Source organism: Podarcis gaigeae (assembly GCF_964106915.1).
Source record: "Podarcis gaigeae genome assembly, chromosome: 16".
Lineage (NCBI taxonomy): Eukaryota > Metazoa > Chordata > Lepidosauria > Squamata > Lacertidae > Podarcis > Podarcis gaigeae.
In genome coordinates, this window is record NC_139693.1 from 10,810,342 (window position 1) to 10,828,230 (window position 17,889).

Sequence of the window (17,889 nt, forward strand, 5' to 3'; positions counted from 1 at the left end):
TGAACAATGGTAGTGGGTGAGCATGGAAAGATTCACTGGGCTGGTGACAGCTCAATAACGTGCCCCCTTTTGTGCATTCTGAATGTTCATGGAAATGTATATATTTTTGGGGTGGGGGTGAGGAGGGTGACTCTAGCTGCCCATATGTCATGCATGGAGAATCTTTTCCCTCTCCCAAGAGCTGTGTTCCCTTAGTGGGTAAGGCAAACCCCTGCAGCTTTCCACACACTTAAACCCATCCCTCCATGCACCCCATTCATCAGCCTTCCATTCATTTCACACTGTCCCTTGCACACTGTCCCTATTCCATTCCTCTTCTCCCACCTCCTTCCTCCTTCCTTCCAGAATGGCAGTTATGCTTTAGAAGGAAGGCCTCACTTGTGCTAAGCCTAAATGTTGCACTGTGGGAGTGCGGCCAAGGAATGGAAACCATGGGCTAGATGCAATAGAACTGGGCCTTCACCACCCGTTGCTCCTCATGTCTTTCTCAGTTGAATTGTTCAGTTTTCTTGTGGCTAGTAGTGACTCTTCAATCACAAGAGTTCAGCACTCAGCTTCTGATAGCAAACGCTTCATCTTCAGCTAAATTCCTGTGACTCAGGCACCTGGGTAAGAATTTGACCCCAAAGTGCTCTGCTCTGTTAGAAGTCTTTGCTGTTTGGTTGTTACCTGAAATGTGCCACATTTGCCTTTGTCTGTGGTGCTTGGGGAGGCAGCAGATGACTACTGCTTAAATGCAAAAGTGATACATTCCCAGAGCCTGTTTCTCCCTTTGCAAAGCAGACGCTTAGTAGCAGACATGCTTGGCAGCACTATATGTTTGTTTGCTCAGCTCCTCCTCTCTTTGTTTCCTTTTTTCCTTGTTCAGCAGTGGTGGCAGCTCTATGATCCACTTATTTCCAGAGGGCAGCAAATTCTCAGAATGAGGCACATGGTTTTGTCCTTCAGTTTGCACCTTTTGCTGAATGCCTCAGATGGCAGCAGAAGGTTGGATGTGCCTTCAGGCTCCCTCAGGCTCATTACCATTCTGGGAAATGTCACTGGATAGAGGGGGGTTTCCTTGTAGCATCCAATTCAAGACTGAATCTACAGCTGTTTTTCTACCTGCTTGCATTGTGATTCCTCTGAGAGTTGCTCTCTTTCTCCATATCATGAACTTGCAGTAATTGATACCCAAGGTTGTGTGCATTTTTCTTTCTCCCCCATTGCCACCAGGTTCCTTATGTTTCTTAACATTCACTTTACGTAGCTGATATAGTCTTAAGGGTGTTCATTTTTCTCTGCAGTAATGAGGGCTAGAAACTTGGCAGTGTGTATTAATTTTGGGGGGTTGTAAGATGTTAGATATTAGATGTCACACTATGGTAGTAAGCCTGCAGGCACAAACACAACCTTGCAAATAATTTATTGTCTCAACTTAGTGGAGCTAGAAAAAAAATCCAAGGCTCTGTTGGCTGACTGGCTTGCTTCCTCACAAGTATTAAATGTAAGATGGGATCAGTTAGTTCTGAGACTCTGCTAGTTTCTTTGCAATGACCTTGGATCAAAGTTTCTGTGTTCCCCTGCAGGTATAACATGGTTTGCATTCTTCTTTCCATGTTCAGTAAGTTTGGAGAAGATGAGGCATTAATATCATTGTTTTTCTACCACTCACAGCAAAATGGACAGTGCTGCACACACGCCCCGGCAGAAACGCAGCACCCCACTCAAAGAGCGTCAGCTGTCAAAACCCCTCAGTGAAAGAACCAACAGTTCGGACAGTGAAAGGTCACCAGATCTGGGTCATAGTACACAGGTAACCAGCATTCAGAGATTGCAGCTCTGGGGCTTAAACACTCTTTCCCTAATTTTGGAGGAGGAGTGGAGGTGGCGTTCCTTAAATACAGACTTGATAAAAGCCAACTGTTGTTGGGGTAGCTAGTTGCTGTAAGCTTATTTGAAGTACTGCAGTATCTTTCCAGTTGTATTCAGCTCTAAATAGATCCTGAATCAAGTAGGCAAAGTTGTTTGTTTGTTGCATTTACATCCCATTTTTCCTCCAAGGAGCTCCAAGGTGGCATACATGGTTCTCAGCCATGTATGCGATCCTCACAAAAACCCTATGAGGTAGGTTAAGTTGAGAGACAGTGGCTAGTCCTAGGTCATGTTAGGGTGCTTCATGACTGATTTACGATTTGAACCCTGGTCTCCTATCTCCTAGTCTAGCATTCTAATCACCACACTGGAATTTTTGCTTCTAAACTTAAATCAAAGAAGAGAAGGAGATTGGAGCTATATAGCTAGTAAAGGGTTAGGAGCATTTGTTATGAGAGACACAAAACCTTTTCCCCCACTATCCCTCAGACTTGGAAGCTTGTCCAAAGAGCCAGTGTGTTGGAGTGGTTAAGAGCGGTAGTCTCGTAATCTGGGGAACCGGGTTCGCGTCTCCGCTCCTCCACAAGCAGCTGCTGGGTGACCTTGGGCCAGTCACACTTCTCTGAAGTCTCTCAGCCCCACTCACCTCACAGAGTGTTTGTTGTGGGGGAGGAAGGGAAAGGAGAATGTTAGCCGCTTTGAGACTCCTTAAAGGGAGTGAAAGGCGGGATATCAAATCCAAACTCCTCCTCCTCCTCCTCCTCCTCCTCCTCCTCCTCTCCTCCTCTTCTTCTTCTTCTTCTTCTTCTTCTTCTTCTTCTTCTTCTTCTTCTTCTTCTCCTCCTCCTCCTCCTCCTCCTCCTCCTCCTCTTTTTATTTTCTGAGTTTTCTCCAGATACCAACCACTTATGTTGGACTTTTTTTTTTACAGCCACAAGGGCTACAAGTATTTTCCCCTTCACCTGCCCAATAAATATAGGCAAGAGGAATGTGCATTTCTCAAATTATAGTGACCTGCTGAGGAGTAAATAGGTTGTGGGGGAGAATGTAATATCCCATAGTATTAAAAGGTGATCTTAGAAGTATTGTCATACAGCAAGAATAAGAGGAATGCTTCTCTTTCTCTCCCCATTCCCTCTCATGACATATGCCTTCCTGCTCCATGTCGGAGATAAGATTATTTTGCTTTATATTTGAGTTAGGAGTTATGTCAATGAACCATGCTTAAAAAACCATGCAACTTCCCCCAGCAGATTCCTCGCAAGATTGTTTATGATCAGCTGAATCAAATCTTAGTGTCAGACTCAGCCCTGCCAGAAAACATCATCCTAGTGAATACTATTGACTGGCAAGGCCAGGTAAGGAGGTTGTTGCTGTCCGTGTGTCTGTCCTGTTCTTTGCACCATCCCAATCTCTGGTCAACAGAATTAAGTAAATTGGAAAAAAGAATGTGCGCTGTTGTCCCTAACTGTTCCATTTTCTGAGTGCAGAATGTAGCTTTGCCTGTAGAAACTTAGACTTGCTCCCCAAATATTAAGGAATGAAAAGTATTGTCATTATTATTATTTAATAATAATAAAACAATAGTAATACTCTTATGCACCATTGGTAAATGTAACAATTTACATAATAACATAAAAAATAGGTAGGTCCCTACCCCATGAAGCTTCCAGTACAAATGTTTAACAGTACTAAGATAATGGGTGGAGATGTCCTATTATTACTAGTTAATAAAGGTAATTTCCCCAACCATCAGAACCAGATCCTGCAATTCAGTCCCAGCAGAATAAATTATTCACTTTAAGCACATTTTTTCATTGTTGTTTGATTTATTAGGTAAACTCAATTTAGCATTATTGGCAATCAGAAGTGGTTGTGCTTAATCTGTGTCACTGAAGCTAAGCTACATGGAAAATTAAGCACCAAGGGGACTGTGCAATATTAGCAAGAGGATAAGCAGTAGGAATGAAGAGCCATGAAGAAATTTTGCCCCTTCAGCTGGCCATTAAAATTCATCCCAAGCCCTTCTCATGTCAATATGTAGAGAAAATCTATTTATCTTAACTATATCATTGAGGCCGTTTGGTTAGAAGCCAAGTGTCTTATATAAAATGAAAGTTAGCATATTCAGAATTTGATAGCTAACCCAGATTGTTCACTGAATGCCATGCAGTAACTGAATGTTTCTGTCAATGGGAAAAGGGGAAGGGTACATTGGTGCTAGTGAGAGGCCATGTCTGGGTTGATGTCTTGGGATTCTGCTTTGTCCTGTTGAACCCTCCTTCGTATAAGCCAGGACCTTAAATGACTGGAACAAGATCCTTGAAAAGGAGGGAATCATCTTAAAACAGATGGGTCTGTCACACAATATTTCATACCCATTGTTGTCCCATTGCACCTTGATTGCTTTCCCCATCTCTTACCTACTAGGGCAGCAATAAGATGGGTTTCAGATTTCCATCACCTGAGTCGTAACTGTGTCATGTTAAGCTTGTATCCAGGGTGCTGAATGGTGCTCTGTTACCAAACCTTTTGTCTGAGGTCATGTGGCCAGTGATTGCTAATCAGGGAAGAAGGGGTGTTGTGTGGCAGTTGTGTAAACAGAGCACCAAATCCCTCCACTGCTTGCTTGCTTGCTTACTACCTGTTTTACTTCCAGTATGTAGCTGATCTCCTTCAGGACCAGAAGAAGCCAGTTGTTTGCACATGCTCCACAATTGAAGTGCAAGCTGTCCTCTCTGCAATCCTCACGAGGATCCAGCGATAGTGAGTGCACAAAGCTATATCTGTGGTGTCCCCATTTTTATACTATGTAATTTGCCCTGAGAAAATGGGAAAGAAAACCAGATTTCAAATTGCTTGAAAAGGATGCCTCAATCCACTTTGATTAGGGCTGTCCATCCTTGTCTGCACTTGAATAACTGAAACATCACTTAATCCTTAAAACTAAAGACTCTTCTCTGGCAGGAAGGATGGGGGAAGGATGGTCTTTATATCTGCAAGGTTTCAGTACTCAAATGTGTTTACAAAGGTGCCTGCTTCCTTCCTAAGGCAGGCACACAGAAAGAAGATAACGGTTGTGTACAAGGCATGCTTTGACTTCAGCCATAGGAAGGGAGCACAATCCTAGAGTGAAAGCTGCCTGTATGCAGAGTAAGAAAGGGGGAGTGAGGAAGAATTCAGTGTAAGCGTGCAAATCTCCCATCTGGGTTTGATGCCTTGTAGTCAGTAACCTATACATAGATGAGCTGCAGATGAGGAGCATCTGTGCCCCTTCTCCACATTTTAAAAGTCTCAAATTCTTCCCAGTGCCTCTTGCAGGACACTCAGTATTGGGAATATGTGTTCTGAAGTTACGGTTCTTATGACCACAACTCAAAGAGGACACATTGCAGGTCAGTTAAAGACGACACCTTACCAAACAACAGTTCATTGATGACAACCCAGTTCCTACCATACAGGATTGGCATCATCCCAGATCTCTGGTGGCTCCACTGCACATTGCTCTAGTATCATGAAAAGCAAAGCTGCAGCTGGAGTAGACACATACATCGGCCTCCCCCTACTGTTCTCCCTCATTCCTAAAAATACTTTGTTTAATCATTAGTACTTGCACCTTCAGTAAAAGCAGCTTCCAGGACAGCCACTGTGGAACTTATTGGAAAATATTTTAACAAAAAGCAAGCATCTATTAAAAACCACAGAATTAAACACAGCATCATTGGTGGGGCTAACTAGAATAATTAAATTGCTTTTGATTTTTTTTTTTAAAAAAATTGTCCGGTAGCACCTTAGAGACCAACTAAGTTTGTTCTGGGTATAAACGTTTGTGTGTTCACACACTTCTTCAGATACACAGTTGCTTTTGAAAGTTGCTTTTGAAATGCTTGGGAAAACAAAAGGCTTTAACCCAGCGTGACAGTAAGGATGAGAGTCAGGTCAGCCTCCAGGGTGGGTTCTACATCCATAAATACACCCTTCACAGCAGTGGCGGAGCTAGGGGCTTTGCCACCCGGAGCGGGGGGTGGGGTGGCATGCCACCCACACACAAGTGTCCCAGTGGGGGTGCCACCCGCGGTGTTGTCACCCCCATCAGGGATGGAACCTGGACGGCCCCCCGCCCCCCTTCCTACACCACTGATTCACAGTTGCCATCTGCCTGACTTTATAAAATGAGAGTGCTCAGGATAGGGCCTTGGAGTTCTTAAGCTTAAATGCAGATGTAACCTTTCTCTAGCACATTCTATTGTTACGTGGGCTTGAGTCACCAGAGCAACAACAACTACATTGTTTCAGTAACATAAGGACAAGCTCTCCATTTTTCTTTCCACCCAGCAACATAATCCAAGAAATAAGATTTAGTTGTGTGCTCTTGGCTCCCCTGGGCTTCTTTGCTATTTTCATGCCAGAGTCATCCTGGAAGCTGCTGAAATGCAGGTCTGCTTTCCCAGCATGACTGGCTGCCTACAAAAGAGGTTCTGCACTCAAATTCCAGCATCTTCCTCTCTCACAGCCATGATGGGAAGTCAACGTCCATATAATTAGAAGGACCTTTCTTTACTGTATTCATTGTCACTGCAATATGACAGTGGTTGGAGAGGGCAAAGTGCAAGTCTCCCAGGACATGATTCACACTATACTGTTTTGTCAGGTTAAGTGGAGTCATCGCTTAGCTCTGGAGGCTGTCTAATGCCAGGGCATAGGCCTCAATACATACAGAATAGTAATGAGTGCCTTATGAGCATGTGCTTGAGTACCCACTGTCAGCCACCAAACATGAAATGAATCTTTAAAAGCAGATGCCATGCAGGATTGAGCCTCTCAGAAATTAAGCATTACATGCAGAAATTTGGCTGTTGTTAATTTCAAATTCTGTATTATGAAGTAAAGATGCCTATGTATTTGCTTGAGACTACACCTTACTGAAATTCAAGGTAGGAGAGATCTCTGTGCTTGTGGGATTGGAGGTCAAGGTTTAGGTTTGGCTCTTGCCTCATATCTCCCTGATCCTCATAGACTCCACACTGAGGGTAAAAGTCATGGGTAGGCAAACTAAGGCCCGGGAGCCGGAGCCGGCCCAATCGCCTTCTAAATCTGGCCCGCGGTGAAGTCCTGGAATCAGCGTGTTTTTACATGAGTAGATTGTGTCCTTTTATTTAAAATGCATCTCTGGGTTATTTGTGGGGCATAAGAATTCGTTCATTTTATTTATTTTTTCAAAATATAGTCCGGCCCCCCACAAGGTCTGAGGAACAGTGAACCGGCCCCCTGCTGAAAAGTTTGCTGACCCCTGGTAAAAGTAAATGTTCAGGTTCTTAAAGAGTTTGCAAGCTTTCCTGGTCCTGCTGAAAACAAAAATACTGTGTTACGTGTTCTCAGTGTTGTATCTAGAAGCAGTAAAGCTGTAGGCATCATTGAGGGGGTTAAATGCATTTTTCTCCAGCTCTTCAGTGCCCTCTAGTTGCCTTTGGCCATGCTGCTGATTACATGTTAAGACAGATGCTTGAAGCTTTGAAGAAGTGCTCACTTGTTCAGTGTGAAGGAGCTTAGAGTTCACAAAAAGTGAATCCATCCCACCCTCATAAAATACATTTAAATTGCTCCTTCAGATGTATGGAGCATGCAAGGTTGCTAAGAGCTGGGATATGGTCTGCAGAAGGTTGTCGGCACATTGTAAAAAAAAAGGTGCAGCTTCCATTTCACCACTGTGTGGCTTGTAATGTGTGAAGGGGAGATATTTATATCTCCTAACATGTGCTTGGGCAGTGCAGATCATAGCTTCTGAGTGCATGTTTACCATATGCGATATCACACATACCTGGCCTATGCACATTAGTGGACACCATGGGAGCCTGGGGTGGCTAAATGAGAGCTCATATTTTCCCGTAAAGTATGAAGCAGCCTTCTAACTGAGTGTGAGTGTTGACAAGCTAGTAAATTACAGTGCATTTAAATTAATGGCCTAGGAGCCATAGGATTGTTGGGATGTAAGTGACTGTGGTCCTGATCAGTGCCTGAATGAGAGAACCTTGCAAGTCCTTTAGGGCTATCTACAAGGAAAAGTTGGAGATAAATAAAATAAAGGTCCCTTTGAGATATCTGACTGCTTTCATCAAGCCTTGGTGTATATTAAGATCTGTAGTTATATAGTCCTTAGTCTGAAGAAGCCAGAGTTGTATTGCTGTGGCACCTCCTATTTTAAGGAAACAGTTCCTTGCAACTCCCTACTTGGTTGGGGTGTAGGGTAGATCATATGCATGGTTTTCTTTTCAACACTAGGATAGAATTCCCAGGTCCACCATTTCTGTTTTTTGCCTTCTACAAGTAGATACTACTATAAATGCAGAGCCTGACGTACAACTATCTTAACTGCCCTCTTCTTTCTTTCCACCCATCAGCTGCAACTGTAATTCCTCCATGCCACGTCCTGTGAAGGTGGTGTCTATCGGGGGGCAGAGTTATCTCAGCTCCATCTTGAGGTTTTTTGTGAAGCAATTGGCAAACAAGACATCAGACTGGCTGAGCTATATGAAGTTTCTCATCATCCCACTAGGTAATACCACCTGTGCCTGTGGCTCGCTCGCTTGGTAGGTGGCTATTGAGTTACACATCTGAAACCCAATAGTTCTACATTTCAATGACCCAAAAGCCACCAGGTGTAGTAGCTCTCTTCTTACAAACAGAATGAATGAGCTGAACTGACCTACCTTCCTCCACTCAGTCCAAGAACCAAAGCCACCAATACTTGCCAAAAGCTCACTCAACGCAACATTCTTTGTCTGGTTTTTTTTACAGCCCATGATACCCTTCCTCAGAACAAGTGGACTCAGTTTCAGTTTTTGAGGGCAAAATTTAATTGGTGGGTCTGAGCTTTTAAAAACAGTTTTTGAGGCTGTGTTTTTATTATGATGTGGTACTGAAGTAGGGAATGAAAGGAAAATGTTGAGGAGGATGTTTCCTTTTAATAATGAGTGACATCTTTTGTTATCTCATACCTAAGCATTTTCTAAAGTCAGTTTTAAAGTCATTTTCTAAAGTCAGAGTTTCCCAATCATTGGGGGTAGTTTTCTTTCGCTAGAAAGAGAGAGATTACCCATTTTTGTCTCTGAATAATAAGAATCACTCTACAAAAGGAGTGTTGTGGTAAAGACAGTTGCAGTTTCTATTTTTTGGAGAGTCAATGGCTTTCTGATGCCAAAGGGTCTGTTGCCTCAGCAGCCCATCTGTCGGTGCTAGATATGTGTAGCTTGCCAAGAAAAATCATAGCAACACAAAGGGAAAGGCGGGATTATTGGGTTGTTTTTGTTTTTATTAGGTATTTTGTGTTTTTATATTGTGATTTTATGTTATGAACTGCCCTAAGACCTCCGGGTGTAGGGCAGTATACAGATTTAAATAATAATAATAAATAGGCCTTCCTCTCATTTCTCCACCAGGTTCTCACCCGGTAGCCAAGTACATGGGCTCTGTGGATAGCAGATACAGTGGTATGTTTCTTGATGCCACCTGGCGAGAACTCTTCAGCAAATCTGAGCCACCTATGACGGGTAAGAGCAAGTTTTCAGTTCACAGTGAGTGATAGAAGTAACATCTTTCAGAAAGGTCTTTATTCTGTCTTGCCAGACTGAAGACTCTTCTGTATATATGCTGCTTTTATGTAAGTTAGAATCAAACTAAGGTGAGAAGCCAAAGAATTAGTATGGGCCTTTTGGTATTACACCAAACCAGTGCTTGGTAGATGTGGACCCCTCCCTGTGTCCAGCTAATGTTGTCATTGGCAGTCAAAGGTAGGCCATAATGTCATTTGATAGAACGAGCAATTCCAGCCAAGATGCAAAGTCACCTTTCCCAGGACCCTTGCAAGTTTGAGGACAACAGTGAACTACACATTGATCAGCAGGATTATGGACTAGGTGGCAAATTTGGGCAGCTAGGGTTGGGGTTTGCTGGGGCGAGATAATGGCATTTAGCACCGATGTTTACCACACCAGGATGGGGTCCATACTTAAGGCTTGTGCTTCTTTTTGTTCATCCAAGTTCTCCTGACTGCCTCTCCTTATCAGCCACTTCTCTGGCTTGTCACTCTTTGTGCCTCAATGCAGATACCATCTCATGTGTATCTTAAAGCCAGCATCTTGAAGGTTCTCCCACTTGCTGGCTTGGTTAATGATGAATACTCCATGTGCCTTTCTTGCTTGACACTCTATCTTCTTTCTCAGAGCCTTTTGATGTGGTTGGCCGGATCATGCAGTATGTCAGTGGAGCAAACGTGACCCACCAGCTGCCTGTGGCCGAGGCCATGCTGACCTGCAAACACAAATTGTAAGTCCTTCCCCATCCACCCCTCTGCCATGGGCTTTGGATTTCAGCGTGGTGGGTGAGTGGGCCCAAATTGCCTCACCCACATAGCTAGAAGAAACCGAAATGTGAACTATAATGTTTACTGTGTCTGTATTTATTGAAAGTTCGTTCAGAATCCCCTTTAGCATGCCCTTTCTCGGCCTTCATTTTGTTTGTATGTAAAGCAAGACTGAGACAAACCACTGTAAAAAAGTGGAAGGTGGCTTGCATGTGGTTCTCAAGGAAGGCTAGTCTCTGCATTGCGATGTACTGGTGAAAGTGTTGTGGGCACACTGCAATCACACACACGTGTACTCACTTCCTCCCTGACAGCAATTAGGTTTGAAAAAAAAGTGTGTTGGCTTTCTCTCCCCACCCCCAAGCCTAATGCAGCTAGAGATTATCTTCTTGGTAGAGTATTGCTAGGGAGGCACAAGTCACTCTTCCCTCCTCAGCTGCAGTTTCCAGGAAGGTCACTTCCTTACACACAGCAATTAAGCTTGAAAAAAGAACTTCTATTGGAGCCAGTAGAAGGTTTCTTTCAAGCCTAATTGTGTGTGGCTGAGGAGGGGGGTTAGCTAGGGAGAAAGTTAACAGTGTGCCCCTCCCCATGTGAAGCTGCTGTAAAACAATCAGAGCTATAAATTCTTTTGGACTCTCTTACATATGGAATTATTGGACCCATGTCGTACCCTTTTTTCAAGAGTCAAGAGTCCCAATGTGAAAAAGGTAAAGGTAAAGGTACCCCTGCCCGTACGGGCCAGTCTTGACAGACTCTGGGGTTGTGCGCCCATCTCACTTAAGAGGCCAGGGGCCAGCGCTGTCCGGAGACACTTCCGGGTCACGTGGCCAGCGTAACAAAGCTGCATCTGGCGAGCCAGAGCCGCACACGGAAACGCCGTTTACCTTCCCGCTGGTAAGCGGTCCCTATTTATCTACTTGCACCCGGAGGTGCTTTCGAACTGCTAGGTTGGCAGGCGCTGGGACCGAGCAGCGGGAGCGCACCCCGCTGCAGGGATTCGAACCGCCGACCTTTCGATCGGCAAGTCCTAGGCGCTGAGGCTTTAACCCACAGCGCCACCTGCGTCCCCATTGCCAAATGGAAGCATTCTCCATACTGAGGCTGTAATGTGATGGGACTGACCTTCCAGTCTTCATGTTCTTTTTTGTCTGGTCGTGTGCCTGCAGAATGCTGTGTCTTGAAGCCCTAAGTTTATCTTCGTTTCATTTGTCAGATATGTAAAATAGAAAAGAAGGTGGAGAAAGCCTTTGCCTTTCAGCATTGCTTGTTCTCTCTTTTCCTGTCATTTGGATTTTTAATGGCTGTTTCTTTACCCACAGCCAAGATGAAGATTCTTACCAGAAGTTCATCCCTTTCATTGGGGTAAGAGTTTTACATTTCTTGGATTTTTCATCTCTGAATATGAACTTATTTCGTTCAGGGCCAGTTTACCTGAACTCTTTTATAGCTCTGGTTACTTAGATAAAGCCTACTTTTCGAAAACAAATGTGTGCGCATTTCTGATGCTGTAGTTTAACTTTGGCAGCCACCTCACTTGCAGAACTATCATTTTCACCAACTGTGTTCCTTACCCTGCTGATGCTGAACGGAAGTTGTGGTTAAAATTCAGATGTGGTGGTATTTAATCAAATGACATTGTGTAATTTAGCTTGGGCTAAATATATCTTTCTGAGTCGAGGACTTGGCAGTAAGCCTGACTGGATCCCATCTGATGAGTGGTGAAGTCATAAACAAGTGAAAGCAGGCTTCCCATGTTGAAGATCTCATAAAATTAGACTTGTTTGTTTGGTTTTTAAATACCAGTTTCACTGTCCCTAAATTCAGGCAGCTAGCAGAATGTTGGGGGTGGTTGGCCAGTTTGTCACCTTGCAAATAGAGAGGCTGCATACCTGAAACATGGTTTCCTTGGTGCAAATCTAATGCTTAACCATGGTTAATGAATGCCATAGTTAATTTGCATACATTCCGGCCATGGTTTCACCTCCTGGTTTGTGGGTAATCCTTATTCACAGCTATGTTTGCACCAGGGGGCAAAGCATTAAGTTTGCAGATCGCTGTAAAGTGAATGTAGCTTTTTTAAAAAAACACCCGACTTCACTTCATCCCTGACGGTCAGAAGGAAAATAAGGAAATGATGACAGCAGCACTGTTGCAATCCACTTGCAATCTGCTAGAAATTGGTTAACATCACCATCCCTTCAACACTTCACTGGTTACTGCTGCCAAGGAAATGCCAGAGGTCAAAAACTGTGCAGCTGCCTATGAGGAGATGCTCTAGCCCCAAGCAAGGATGAAATCATGTTGGGAAAAGATGGCTTTATTCCCTTGTGGCCACTATGCAACCTTTGATGAGCAGTGCTTGTAGCATTTTTGTCACCACTGCCTTTTTTAAAAAAGCTCTTAAACATTTACTGTGTTTGCATTTCTGTTTTTATTATAAAGTGCCTGTTGTCAGTCAGAAAGACAGTCAGAATATAAACATTTCAAATAAAATAAATAAGCTTGCACATTTAAGATCAATGCCCCACCTTTTGTTCCCATAGGCCACTTTGTGCCCTTGCAATACACAATTGCAATTTACAAGGCAGCTCACTTTAAAGTGAAATGTTACATGAAAATACATCCTGTACAATTAATGAAGCATAAAGTGGGGGCTTTTGCAGCACCTGTCTGTCTGTGATTTTTGATAGTGACTGAGGAAGGCCAAGAGAGGTGTACTTGACTATATTTTAATGGTTAGAGGGAAAACTGTTGCCTCACCTACATCACCACTGATCTAGGATTATCTTGACTCTTTTATTGCTCATGATTTTAGGGGGTAGATGGTCACAAATAATTATTTGGAAGAAACCTTTTCTCTTGGCAAGGCACTCTATCTCAGCTTTTGCAATTGTGGTGTTATAAATCTTTTGGAGATTTGTTACTTTCAAGCTTCTGCTGCATCCTCAATAATTAAATCTGTTTCAAAGCACAGATCTCCCAAGGGAGGGCACCTGCAAAGCAAAAAGTTATCTTTCCTCTCTTGTGCATAAGCTCCTGCCTGGCACTCAAAGTCTCTGCTAACAAAATTGCTCTCCCTTTTCTCTTCCCACCCCCACTCAAATATATTGGGCTATGTTTGACAAACTAACCTCTGCTTTGACACAGAGGAGGATCTTAAAAGTTAAAGAAAGCTCATTGTGTTTGCTAGTGTGACCATTAGGTAGACATGAGGGATGCTGGCCGCTGGGGACAACTCTTTCCCTGCAAAGGAACTAGTGTGCCTGGCAAGACAGGCAATATCCCCCTCCCCCCAAAAAAAAACTCCTGCAAAAAGCTTATTTGCTCTCCTTTTTAAAGCACAGAGGAAATATGAGTCAATCTGAACCAAGCAGGGGTGGAGGGAGTGACTCAGCAGACTGTGACCCACAAGTGTGCACTGGAACTGCTGATGTGATGACAACCAATTAAGGCGAAACCTCAGATGCATTAGTTTTTAGAATGCTCTCAAGCCCCCGTGCTATTTACAGAAGGAAAGTAAAAATGTGCGCATTATTTGATGGAACAGTGTGGGGAGCCTGAGAGTTTCACATTTCAGGCTGTTAGCTTTTTTAGAAATGTTGGCAAGTATATCAGGCAGACCTCCTGGTTGCGGGGCACATCTGAAACACAGATCACCTGGTGGCAAGCAAAATCCTTCTCCAGCCAAAGAGGACTCATGGCACAAAGCAGAAAGTGAGGCCTTGAATCAACACTGCCAGAACAACCAAACCTGAACTTTGTGAACACTTCTCTCATTCCATCAAACAAGCTCTAAGGAACTGCACCTGCGACAGTGTCGAAACAAGGTGGAACCTACACCAAAGATGCAACCTGTAACACAGCTATGATCTCTTTTGGCAAAAGAGAGCAGCAGATCTCCAACTGGTTTGAGGCCGCCATTAAGGACATGGAGCCTGTTATCGCTGCAGAGAGCGAGGCTCTTGTGAACTGCAAGCATGCAGCCTGTGACAAGGCACTTGCTGCACTGAGAAAGACAAGGAGTGGTGCCAAGCAGATTGCCAGATGATGTGCCAATGACCACTGGCTAAAAGCTGTGTCAGAGCTGACACTGTCACTGCTGACAGTGGCAACACTTAAAAAATGTACAAATGCATGAAGGCAGCCTTTGGAGTTTGGAGCAACAATCAGGAAAATTGCACCACTGAGTACCTTGTCTGGAGAGATCATCACAAACTGTAGCAAGCAGATGAAGCAATGAGCAGAGCACTATCAAGAACTGTCTTCATGGGAAAACATGGTCTCCGACATAGCAATTGACAGCATCCAGACCCTTCCTGTCTTGGAAGCGCTAGATGTCTCTCCCTCCCTTGACAAGGTGAAGAATGCCATCAACTCTCAGGCATGTGGTAAAGCCCCAGGACAGGGCAGAATCCCAACAGAAGTGCTGAAAGCAGGTCTCAGTTCCTCCCTCATTATGCACCTCCATGGTCTTCTCTTGCAGTGTTGGGGAAAAGGATCTGTGCCACAAGAGATGTGTGACCCCAGATTGTGACCCTCTATAAGAGCAAAAGTGGCCACCATGATTGTAACAACTACCATGGAATCTTCCTGTTGAGTATTGTGTTACTCACTGACAGGGTCTATCCTGAGTCACAATGCTTCAGAGCTCATGTTGAACAATCAACATGATTTTCTCACTGCGCCAGCTGCAGGAGAAATGCTGAGAGCAGAAACATGACATGAAGGCTGGCAACATTAACCCTTCCACTGTAGACGATTGCAGTATCTGGAGACAGTCAGGTTTTGTATCCACAACAGTGACCAGAGGAGGAAAGACCACTAGGAGGAGCACAGAGAGAAGATACACCATAGAGCACCTGTAGCAGCCAAACTGGACATCTTCATCTGCCCCACCATCGATAAAACATGTCTCTCCCGTATTAGTCTCTACAGCTACAGTAGGCAATGTAACTATCCAATGGTTTGACTTTATCTTTGAAGGCACACTCTTCCATTTCTCTCCTAAGACAGATGGATGCCAGCAACAGCAGATCAGGCCAAGAGCAGAGGGCCACACTTCTACTATTTAGAATAAGAAAGAGGGGGAGAGAGATTTTCATGCTTAGTCTCCAGCAGCTTCCTAAACTAGGTCCCAGTTTCAGGCCTCAAACAGCTGATAGTAAATACTGAGCTGGGGACAGATATGGGAAGAAAAACCCTAGGCATATGCTATGAATGCCATGTTTTCATTATAGTTCTGGAAGGGCTAACTGTCTTGTGCTTCTCTTCTATAACTTTGAGATAAAGTGACTTTTCTTAGGAAGGTCAAATGTGTTTCTTTTCCACCTGTAGCTAAATTATTTGTCAGGCTTTGTTTTTGAAGTGATTTGCCTTCATTGTTTGCTCTCTCCTTCTCACTCCCTGCCCCCTGCAGGTGGTTAAAGTGGGCCTCATTGAAGACTCGCCTGCGGCTACAGGTATGACACACACCCTAAGATCCCTGTGCTGCTTAGAGCAAAGACTGGTTATCCTAGTTACTCCACTTCCTCCGTTAAGTGAATACAAGCATGAAATTGGGTGATCTGCTTCAGTAATATTGACTAGGAAATAGCTGACCCAGCTTGACAAAGCATGAAAAACCTATGCTTTTTATAGTATGCTATAGCTGTACAGTATCTGCCAGCAGTGATTTCACCAGCTGGAGTGCTAGGAAGAGTCTGAAATGTGCCTGTAAAAACTTAAGCTACCAGGATGCATCCATCCAATACTGTATGCCTAGAGTGGGGAGGTCCTCATGCAGCATTGATCCCACCCCTCTCTCTGCCAGCCACCGAGCAAGGGTATTTTAAGAGGCGGGTGGGGATAAAGATGTCCTGGGATGCAGCCTGCTATTCAGCTGACAAGTGTGGAATAAATCCCATGTGCATCTCTATTGCTCAGAAACCCTCAATCCCATTCCTGAGACCTGAATTGACTGAGTAAATAAGAGAGTTTAGGAGACTAAATTAAAGAGATTTATCCCATAGTTCTAAGGAGGATGCCTACCCATTGTTCCAGAAGCTGATTAGAAGACTGCATATCTTTGTAAAAGCAAAAGTGTAGTGTGTTTCTAGTCTAAAAAAAGTAAATGCCATGCTCCAACTATCAGATGTTTGGGAAATGCTGGGATAAGTATTAGTGCCAGAGAAACTTTCTTTAACTTATGATAAATGTCTTGTAACTAAAACTGAAAGGCTCAGCAAGAGAATCTGAGAATTAACTTTGCTTCTATTTAGCAGGTAAGCAAGATGTGTTCTCTTTCGCCATCTCATGATTTCCTTCCTTTGCAGGAGAGGGAGATGATTCTCCCATCATCAGCCTCACAGTTCCCTCCACTTCTCCCCCTTCTTCCTCTGGGCTTTCCAGAGACGTCACTGCCACCCCTCCATCATCTCCCTCTATGACTAGTGGACTGGCTGTCATGGGGTAAGTCTCTGGGTATGAAGACATTTTGTGTGGATGGTGGTTGTGCTATTTCTCCTTATCATGTTGGGAACCCTGGACACATTTGCTGGGAAAATAAATTATGAAAGATCCTAAGAGCAATGTAAATGCCACAGACGGTATGCACACCACTGTCTCTTTACTGTGATCATATATTAAAATACTATTCTAGTCAGTCTCCTGAAGTATCAGGGCATCAGAGCTTAATCCCCTGTTCACTCTTATCTCCAGAGTGAATTCAATAGCCAAGATTTATGCTTGGCTATTATCAGTCACCACATAATTATCTCCATTGGCAGCCTGCCAACAAAAGACATTCAGTCCGCCATGTTCTTCCCCCAAAAGTCCCTTTTTCAAATATCTGTGTTGTCAATGCAAATATGTCAGTTAGCAATAGCTTTTTCAACAATCCAAAACTTGCTCATGTTTCTTTCCACTTTTTCCTGTCACTTGATCACAGGTCCCCCAATAGTCCTTATGGCGATGTCATTGGGCTGCAGGTGGATTATTGGCTAGTTCAGGCCACGGAAAAAAAGAAGGAAGGGGAGAAAAAAGACGCCAGCTCCAAAAATACACTCAAGAGTGTCTTCCGCTCGGTGCAGGTGTCACGGCTTCCAAACAGTGGGGAAACCCAGTTGTCTGGGACCATGGCCATGACTGTTGTCACCAAAGAAAAGAATAAGAAAGGTGAGTTATGGAGAGTGGCACTTCCTCTTTACTGGGGGTGCTCCTTCCTGGAGGGCAAATTGCCAGCAGGCCTTTGCATGACAGCCTGCCCCTTGAACCATTTAGCACTGCTGAAGACTTACCCTGCAAGTCTTGCCATAAGCGTGCCAACTCTTCTACTTTGTGTTTTAAGAGAGAGACTCGTTTTCACTAATTGGGGGTCCTTGTGCTTTCTAGTTCCCACAATTTTTCTGAGCAAGAAACCCAAAGAGAGAGAAGTAGATTCCAAGAGCCAAATGATTGATGGAATCAGCCGGCTGATCTGCTCTGCAAAACAGCAGCAAACTATGCTGAAAGGTAATGCTTGCCCCTGGGATCAGGGATGCCTGATGGTATTGAAGGTGCCTGGGAAAGATTTCAAAATGGTGAGGGACCTTATAAACTAGAAGGGATTTCATTATATTATTTATTTATAATAATTTATAGTGGGGTAGGGAATTGGATCCAGCCAGAGAGCCAGATCCAGAAGTGACCAACTCTTC

General features: G+C 43.9%; 1 protein-coding gene across 3 annotated transcripts in view; it reads left to right on the top strand.

The window, feature by feature from the left end:
* PACS1 (phosphofurin acidic cluster sorting protein 1) overlaps positions 1-17,889 on the top strand; it is a 70,686-nt gene that overhangs the window by 47,623 nt on the left and 5,174 nt on the right. For 2 of the 3 annotated variants that reach the window (XM_083715609.1, XM_083715607.1), the window contains exons 13-23: positions 1,657-1,795; positions 3,105-3,212; positions 4,514-4,620; positions 8,253-8,407; positions 9,291-9,401; positions 10,074-10,176; positions 11,536-11,578; positions 15,633-15,675; positions 16,528-16,663; positions 17,142-17,368; positions 17,585-17,704. In XM_083715609.1, coding sequence (XP_083571735.1) covers positions 1,657-1,795; positions 3,105-3,212; positions 4,514-4,620; positions 8,253-8,407; positions 9,291-9,401; positions 10,074-10,176; positions 11,536-11,578; positions 15,633-15,675; positions 16,528-16,663; positions 17,142-17,368; positions 17,585-17,704 — 1,292 coding nt within the window. The remainder of the gene's footprint in view (positions 1-1,656; positions 1,796-3,104; positions 3,213-4,513; positions 4,621-8,252; positions 8,408-9,290; positions 9,402-10,073; positions 10,177-11,535; positions 11,579-15,632; positions 15,676-16,527; positions 16,664-17,141; positions 17,369-17,584; positions 17,705-17,889) is intronic. The other variant, XM_083715608.1, reaches the window with a different exon arrangement.